This window comes from Sinocyclocheilus anshuiensis, unplaced genomic scaffold (genome assembly GCF_001515605.1).
Source record: "Sinocyclocheilus anshuiensis isolate Anshui unplaced genomic scaffold, SAMN03320099.WGS_v1.1 scaffold1198, whole genome shotgun sequence".
In the NCBI taxonomy this organism is placed as follows: Eukaryota; Metazoa; Chordata; class Actinopteri; order Cypriniformes; family Cyprinidae; genus Sinocyclocheilus; species Sinocyclocheilus anshuiensis.
This window is the reverse complement of record NW_015557119.1, coordinates 50,474-59,619: the sequence shown is the minus strand read 5'-3', so window position 1 is coordinate 59,619 and position 9,146 is coordinate 50,474. Positions and strand designations below refer to the sequence as shown.

The 9,146-nt window shown below is 41.1% G+C and overlaps 1 protein-coding gene across 1 annotated transcript in view; it reads right to left on the bottom strand.

Annotated features, from left to right (window-relative positions):
* Window positions 1-274: 274 nt before the first annotated feature.
* The window catches only part of nots (nothepsin), an 11,088-nt gene continuing 2,216 nt past the window's right edge, over window positions 275-9,146 (bottom strand). Inside the window, exons 2-9 of the mRNA XM_016472853.1 lie at window positions 5,967-6,150; window positions 5,268-5,385; window positions 5,030-5,148; window positions 4,762-4,958; window positions 2,485-2,607; window positions 2,247-2,400; window positions 1,986-2,084; window positions 275-732 (exon numbers count right to left, since the gene is read on the bottom strand). Of these exons, the coding sequence (XP_016328339.1) occupies window positions 550-732; window positions 1,986-2,084; window positions 2,247-2,400; window positions 2,485-2,607; window positions 4,762-4,958; window positions 5,030-5,148; window positions 5,268-5,385; window positions 5,967-6,150 (1,177 nt within the window). The 3' untranslated portion in view covers window positions 275-549. The remainder of the gene's footprint in view (window positions 733-1,985; window positions 2,085-2,246; window positions 2,401-2,484; window positions 2,608-4,761; window positions 4,959-5,029; window positions 5,149-5,267; window positions 5,386-5,966; window positions 6,151-9,146) is intronic.

Below are 9,146 nucleotides of genomic sequence, written 5' to 3'. Positions count from 1 at the left end.
CAGTGTGACATGCACTGATCTTATAGGATTGCTAAAATCGTGCAGTGTGTCTCGAGCTTTAGGCCCACCCCAAATGCTTTCATTGGTTGAGACGCATGATGACGCCCATCCCAAGCCAGTACTGATCAACATCCCACCACTCCTGTGACCCATGGTTTGTCTTTATGTGAATTCAGAGCCAGTGAGCAACGGACTTTCATAATAATAATAAAAACTGCGTTAATACGCGATAAATAATTGTCGGCGTTAATTAATTAATGCGTTAACTTGCCCAGCCCTAATGAATGAATGAATGAAAGCTAATATATATATACTTGATTTAGTGCATTTAGTGTATTGTGGAGAATACAGTCTGCTTTGTCTGTCATCTCAGCTCAGTCAGATACGAACATCTCTCTGCTGCTCTCAGTGCTGTAATGAACACAAATTATTATCAGACTGAACAGAGCAAAGGCAGTAAATTATGAAGTGTAATGATTTAATAGAGGCACGTCAAACACTCATTAGGTTCTTCTGCATCCAGCAGCACATTCAGAGATGAGATGTGGTCTATACAGAGATTTTTGACTTTTCTGAGAGATGAGCCAATCCCACCCGATTATGACCTCTGTCATAGATGCTGTAAAACTGAGAGAGGAAAACGTCTCCTAGAATCCAGACGGGTCCAACTGGAGACGGGACATCTATGGACTGAAAGCCACTGAAGCAGATCTCCTTATCGTTCAACGTCTCCTACAGAGGAAACCAGAGGAATCATCAGACTGTAGAAGCTGAGAAACTGCTTGAACTTGTGAATTGTCGAACTGGGAACATTTTATATGATTGCATTCTGTAGACACAATACAAATAAGTAAAGATAGTAAAAGCTATTAGCAACTCTGTATCTAAATGTTTAGGATCTTAAGAGAGTGATTTTTTGAAAAATACAGAGTTCTGGCATGAAACTCTAGATGGCGCAGTCCGATATGTCTAACTCAATCTGACCTAATGACATCATTATCACATGGCACAGCTGATTGGTTTTCTCCTGTATCAGTAGCCAATGAGCTCGCTGCTCAACATTCAAATATATGACTAGTGCTTGCCGTAGCAGTTGCAGCTTGCTTCAGAAACCCTCCACCTTCCCCAGCTCCACCTGTATAGATCTGCTACGGGGTGATTCATGTATTCTATATGGGGGTTATTTAATATATGATATATTTGCAGCAGCAGCATTTCTTACATGCTCACAGCAGCATGTTGTGGATGTATTGGCAGTAGCAAGTCTCGGTACTTGCTCTGCAGCAGCAGCAGCGTAGCAGATCTATTCTGCCAAGACCAAATACATTAACATTGTCATGTACATTACCATGCCAATCCCTCCGAGAGTTGTCATCACAGAAATATAAGTTATTAGCAAAAATATGCATTTTTATATTGTGTGACCATTAGATGGTGGTGAAACTGTTCAGGTAAACTCAGGTCATGGTTGTCATAACACACACCGAGCTTGATCTGAATACATGAAGCGCTGCAAAGACATATACCCTTACATTCATTTTGGTGCATTTGTCCACACATTGTTCAAGATTGATTAGTAGAATTAACTTGAATTACATTTTTTTGCCAGTGTTTTGAAGTTTGATATAGTACATTTTTCACAAAATTCAAAATGATGTGGACAAAATGTATGATGTCACAGGATGCATTAGCTCAGGAATCAGGACAATATTTTGAAGAATTCTGTTTCTAGACCTTAAGTTTGAGCTCTTGTTGGCGCTAGCGGGATCGAGAAAGAGATTCCAAATATACTGTGGTAAATGTTCAAACTGTCTTTTATCTGTGTGCCAGATTTAATAACTTCCCTATGTACTGTTCTTTGGGCCGCTATAGACTAGCGAGAAAAAAGAAGAAGAAGAGCAAAAATGAAATACAATGTTTCATTACTCCAAAGCATAAAGTGTCCTGCAGCAGGATAAATCTATTTGTGGCTGTGTTGTACTCACCCTCCTGATATATTGTTCTCCAGTGAGAGAATACTCCACATTATTGATCAGGAAGGACACTACAGGAAGGCTGCTGATCCTGACACAGTCTACAAGATACTGAAACCCACAAGCAAACAAATACAGTTGAGGCTGTAGTGTCTCTTCTCTTTGATGAATCAGAAGGGTGATCTCTAGAGGCCAGTCAATGAATTTTGAAGCTATCAATAACTATGTATTAAACAGAATGGGCCGTTATATAGGACAGGGTCTCATAATCACCTCTCCAACAGCGGTGGGTGTTGCTCCAATAAACTGCTGGAGGAGCAGGACATCTCTGGCTGGGCCGCCGATTAGAGAAGTTCCTGTGTCCACTACAGCTTGACAGCCTTGAGTACTACGATAGCAGAAACTCAGGGCTCCCTGAACCTTCACACTAGACACAGCAAACACAGCTCACTCATCTCTGGTTGGGTTTGTCTGTGTCAAATGAGTGTTTAATGGAAGTGAGCTCACTCACACATCTAATCTGATCTGCCAGTATCCCTTCTGAGTGACGGGAACCCAGTTGATGGGAGAAACAAACCGGGTTTCATCCACACCTCCAAACAGCAGCTCCCCTCCAAAGCTAGAGCCATTGTTCCTGTAATAGTTGTGAGGACATACAGTGAAGGTCACCATCACAACCTCAGTAAAAATAAACAAAAAAATGAACATGAATTTGTCTGCTTCAAGGTTGAGGATTGTCTATTACAAATAAAAGCACAACAATTATATATAAAAGTTATCCTCAAATAATTCTATCCTCACTGGTGGTCAGTGCCAATACTCAGAAAATTGTGCTTAATAATGTTGCTTTATTGTCCAAGTTACCCAACTCGAAACTGGACTGGTACATGGAGGCATTCATTTTTATGTCATTCAATTGTGCTGTAACTGTTTCCCATGACAAGAGATCCTGTTTATGTTGCAGGAAATTCTTTCTCTGTTGCAGAAAGCAGCAATAGAAGTACTTTCTTCTGCCGAAAGAGAAAGGCTTTACAGACAACATTTTTGCCCTCAAAAAGATGGTGGAATGAATCCAATTTTGGACCTGAGATGGTTAGATTTAACTAGGTGGAAATGCAGATCCAGGATGCTGACGCAGAAGCAAATTACTGTATGTCTCATATCCAGCCCGGGCACTGTTTTGTGACAAAAGATCTGAAGGATGCATATTTTTATTATTCAAATAGTGAGAAGGAAAACTTGGATTCTTCATTTTTTCTTTGAGGGGCAAAACGTACCAATATCAAGTCTTGGCTTTCGATCTTGCTCTTGCTCCAAGCACATTCCCAAATTTCATGGATGCATTTTTACCTCCTTTGAGGCTTCAAGGCATCCATTTTCAAATCTTGCTTTTAATTCTGGCTCATAATAGCACAGTCGGAGCACCACAATATAATTCATAGGCCTGGATTTGCTGTGGCTGAGTATCAATCACAAACCAAAGAATGCTGTTTTGTTACTGCAGCAGCAGACCATGTTTCTTGGGATGGAATTCATGCATGATGCAGGTTGTCTTTCCATGGATCAGTCCAAATAAAAGCATTTTCTTCCTGTGAGCAGACATCCTTCGTCATTCCTCTCACCCATTACTTCACATGAGAACATTTTTGCTGGCAATGGGTTCACCCATTACAACACACCCACTAGATGCTCACAGTCACAGATCATGGTATCAATTCCTATTGTGGAATCAAGTGTTCCAACGGATCATGAGGGTCACTCTTGCTTATGAAGGATGAGTAAAAGGATTGATAAATTGCCTGAAAATTTAGTCAGTGCTTCTAGCCCAGTAGTATTGTCTTCTAGACCTTCATGACACTACTGTTCTTGTCAGAATGGCCAACATGATGATGAGGTTATACATCTACAGGTTATAAATCTGAGGTTTGTTGTGGCACACCCTCTTGTGGGTACAGGACAAAATCCTGTCCATCAGGTCTCTTCATGTTCTGGGTCAGCTGAAATGGGGTGTAGATCTCCTTTTGAGACATTGGTTGAGACCCAAAGGATGGAGACTGCATCCTTATATTGTGGACCAGATTTGGGAGGTTCGGTCTGAGTCTGAGCCCCCCACAGGGCTTTTGCCAGTGAGGCACTTGTACACCCATATGGAGGATTCAAAGTAAAATGCAAGGTTGCATAAACTTCGTCCTGTTAAAGTTGAACAAATTTACACTGACTGCACTACCCAGTGGTGTAAATGCGAACTGCTGTTTGTGTGCTTTAGTGACCTTAGTACAGGTTTATCTGGAGTTCAAGAATACAATTTAACTTACTAATGAGGCACATTGTTTGACTTCACCTCTAGCATTTGAGCTCATTGAACAAGAAACACTTCCTCCTAAAGCTTTGGTGCATCCTTGAAAGACATTTTCATGGCAGCAGACTGGATCTCTCCATATACTTTTCTTAGGTCCTAAAATTTGGCTCCTGATTCCCAGGTTCTTTCTGTTTGTTTGGGAGAGTTCATATGTATTTTGGTAAACAGTCCATTGGGCCTTTTAAGGCACCAGTTATGTTGTGTTTTGAAGCCATCAGCCAATGAAACTGGTGCATTTCTATTTGGGCTTCAGACAATGCGCAAAGGTGTTCCCCTAGCATCAGCTACTGGTACATCTTGTTCCCTACTTAGGGAACCAGGGTTACATACAAACTAAGACATTCTCATACAGAATATCACATTTTCAGTGCCCTCAGTATTACCATCAGATTAAGTGGATCTGTAAGTGATGTTGTTGTGGTTTCTTACTTGAGATAGAAGGAGAAGACGGGTTCATCCAGCAAGCCCTGCTCTATCATACTGTCAAACACAGGAGAGCCCAGCTCCTCTGCCAGCTGAGGGAAACCCAGACCCAGAACCCCATCAAACTGAGCCAGCACAAAGGTAAAACCGGGCTCATATACAGCCTCTCCAAACACCTGATTCTGAACCGTCACAGAGCCCACCTGAACCCGGACAAACACAGGATTTTTTTTATATTAATGTATAAATATGATGGCTCATAGTGATCAGATACCTTTAATTCTTCTCTGGCCATCACTCCCAGCAGGTGCCCAGAGCCGTAATGGATGCCAAAAACTCGTCCATCATGCGCATACGTGCTCGATTCAAAGGCCTTGAACTTGTGGTGCATCGCTGTGCCAAGAGAGGAACACCATGACCCAACAGCACAAACAATAACCAGGTCAATTCATACAGGCACACACTTTTCAATGTGTGTAAATACATGTAAGGACACTTGATGAATGTGTTACCGCATGCTTGGCTGACGCAGTAAGATGATGGGACCCAGAGGTCAGTGGAGCCCGTATCAAACACCACTGTGAAATTCTGCTCTGGTTTGCCCAGACTGATCTGACCGAAGAACTGTGCCTGTACAACACACAACAACATGGTATTTTTAATGTATGTTACATTCTTAACCCTAATGTAATGATGTGTCATGGTTTACCAAACCCTAACCCTAAACAACTGATAATCGTAGAGCAGATATTTGTAGAAAGCATTAAATTCCCTTTCCAAGCAGCATCTTTCATGACTGTGTGTGCGGGGATTATTAAACTGTAAAGCGGTCAACCCTGTTACCATTCTTAAGGCATAATTATATCATTAAAAACATTTGGTAACACTTTGTTAAGGTGTTCTTGTTACACATGTTACATGTACTTACTATTCTAATAACAATAAATTATGCATAATTACATGCAAGTAACCCTAAGCCAAACCCTTATCCTAACCCTGACCATATAGTAAGTACATGTAGTTAATTAATATTACTCAGTACTTAAATGTATAACTACACTGTAACAAGGACACCTTAAAATAAAGTGTAACCAAATATTTTATCTGATGGAGTGGAATGTAATAAGGCAGCTGTTTCAGAGAATGGCCCTCACGGTAAGTTTAGACCATAAGGAGCATGTAACAGTAGATCAACACAAAGAAGTGCTCACGTCCATGAAGTTGTAGAGTCTCTCTGTGGATCTGCCATCCATACGAAGGTAGTGTTGTGCGGCCGGGTAACACTGGGCATAACGCCGGGAGAAGACATCTGGTTGGTGCTCGCGCAGGAACTCATCCAGCTGGTTAGCGGCTCGAAGTCGACTACGAACTGAGGGCAAGCGACTTAATGGTACCCTGAAACAGGAGAAATGCTATTCTAAAAACCTATGTCTGTATATTCTCACAGTGATTAGAGATGTGTTATATTGATAATCTCAGAACAATGTTCTCAAGGATGGGCAACTTTGATAGTGACAAGGGCCAGCACTTTTTCTCTTTTATACCAAGGGGCCAGATTACTAATCCACGTCCACACACCTTTTACACCGTCTTACTCAATTTCCTTTTTATTGAAGGAAATTAAAGTATAATTAATGTAATTTGTTTTTAAAGATTTTTATTAAATATAAAACTTGTGCAGTTATGCTAATTCAGAAGGGAAACTTTGTCGTCAGTTGACAGCACCCCAACAAGCCAATGTAAACATCTCAATTGCATTGTCCTTAAATTTGCAACAAACAAATTAACAGGTCCTATTTTTCATTAGTCGCCTACAGAACATTATCAAAACAACCTAAGAGGACAGTTAAAAGACCTTGTTAAAAAATATATATACTGTATATATTTCAAATGGTACGTACCGGGTATCTGCAAATTTTTAAGAAAATTAAGAAAAGGGACGAGTCAAAAGTATCAATTATTATATTTAAACAATTATTATCAATCAATTATTATATTAAATAACATATAAATATATCTTAGTGACTTCAGTGTTTAGATTTTTATAATGCATTAGCTTCTTTTTGATCGACCGGTTCACATTTAAAGGTATGTAGCAAAAACAGCAGACGGGCTTATTGAAAATGCAAATTCGTTCTCTGCCAGCAAGTTTCGCTTTCGGAACTGCAGAAATGTAGCAGTTTCCCCGGTAACCGCTGAACACAAAGCAGCAGCGCCTGACTTTGAAACGAGCAGCGCTCATATTTTTTCAGTGAAATCGTAGCCTTTTGAAGTTTAATCATCATATTAATTATGCAGCATAATTAATTCTTGTCTTTTCGTTTCCAAATTTAGGACCTCTTATAATTAAGAAATTTTGTACCATTTAAGAGTTTTCATGGTCTTAAATTTAAATAATTAAACTGAAGAATTTTGAAGCCCTAAGAACATAGTTCAGTGCAAATATTTCTGTCATGCATTTGAATTTTACCTTTGAAATTTGAGACAAGTGCAACTCTGGCGTTCCCGTCGTTTGTGCGCAGTGGTGTGATGGCGATTGAATTTTTTTTTCTTCCAAACAATTCAAACATATAGGTATTCCCCTTGAACTTTGTAAAACGATAATCTGTTTACCATCTTGACTGTTTTCATGGTCAGTTTTTCATTTATTCTTTGCTAATGTTAGTGAATGTTTACATTAGAGTACACATCCTACTACGCTGAAATTAATACGGTGAGCGGCTGCAAACTAGCGACCTCTTCTGGTTGGAGATAGTATTAACATCATAAACTGAATGTGACTTACTTTTCAAATGTTTTCAAATTGAGCATCCGAGTCTGCCATCCGTATACGGCCCGCGGGCCACTAGTTGCCCATCCCTGACCTATCTTTCTTGAGTCTAAGATTTTTGTCTGATGACTCTAAACTGCATAACTAATGGTTCTGTCAGTGATTTCCTTCAAAAGTTCTCTTTCTTCTCACATAGCTAAATAACCATGGAATATTGATTTGAGTTATTGTAAATTTTGTTACAATAATAAGCAGGATAGTGTGGTCGGGCACGTTTTATCTCAAAATAAATGCTTCAGCTACTAACATAACCTTAGTGCCTGAGATAGATGGGAACCAGACATTGCATCATATTAGTTGATGCTATGGGCGAATTCCTTTCTCTGAAAATACCGAAGCCTAATTTAATTGTGTCTGTGTAACAATAATGTGTTATAAGCGCAGGACTGTCCCAGCCAATAGGCAAAGAAGAGGTCCTGTGAGCCTGGCCCAGGGATGGGAGTCCCGAACCGAGAACCTTAACGAGGAGGTGCGCTGACAGTGGTATTACTTGCAGTAGAGTTTGGTGTAAGAAAAACTTAAGCAGGGTGGCAAACTGCAACGGAAGCTGCCTAGATATGTTCTTGGATCGGGCCAACAGAAGCTAAAAGGTCACAGACTTTGGTGGCATTCGTTGCACCGTAGTCTATTCCTCAAGCAGACAGGAACCGCGCTTACAGTTTGGGAACACATGGAGGGCAATGACCAGCCAGCTGCTGCGCAGATGTCACTAATAGACACCCCGCTCAAGCAAGCCCAGGAGGAGGTTATTCTCTGGGTGTGCCAGAGTGAGTCACCTGCTTGGGAGAGGAGATCCCCTACAGTGGAGTAGGCGAGGGAACTGCTGTCAGCAGGTAGTGCACCTGGGGAACCACGACTGGCTCTGTGGGAGCAGGGTCACTGGAGGAAAGGCATATAGGAGCGCTTTAAGCCATTTGTGGATCAGCGCATTCTTCTCCGATGAGAAGAATATCAGATAATAAGGGTTCTCCTTTGAGGCAAAGTGGTCCAGTTCTGCTCATCCAAAGTCCAGATCATCTGAACCATCTAGGGGTGAAGTCTCCATTCCCCTGGAGTCACACTACTCTGAGACAACATGTCTAACCCCTGGCTCGGTCTGCTCGGCACATACACTCAGTTATCAGAGGTTGCACTCTGCCCACAAGAGAGGTCTGTTAAGAGGGTGCAGTCTCAGGCCTCTTTGGTGGTATGCAGCAACTGTCATGTTGTCAAACCAGACAAAGATGTGGTGATCTGGAAGAAAGGCTTTAAGCACCAGGTGCACTGCCATCATCTAGCTGATAGTTGATGTGCCAGCTGTTTGCTCCACAGTTTTGAGCGTGTTCAGCTCCAGGTTGTTAAGACTGCACCAGACACCCAGCTTTTGCTTCTATAAGCACACTCGTCGCCATCCTGGGTGAGGCCAATGGGCAAGACATTCAATAATGACAGAGTTGTATATCTGTATATACAGTGAAATGTAGCAGTTCTTGTTTGTTCTAACAGGACTTTGTATCTAATTTTAAAGTGGATACTTCCGGTCCTTGATTCTGATTGGTTGAGCCGCGTTCGAAGCTGTTGT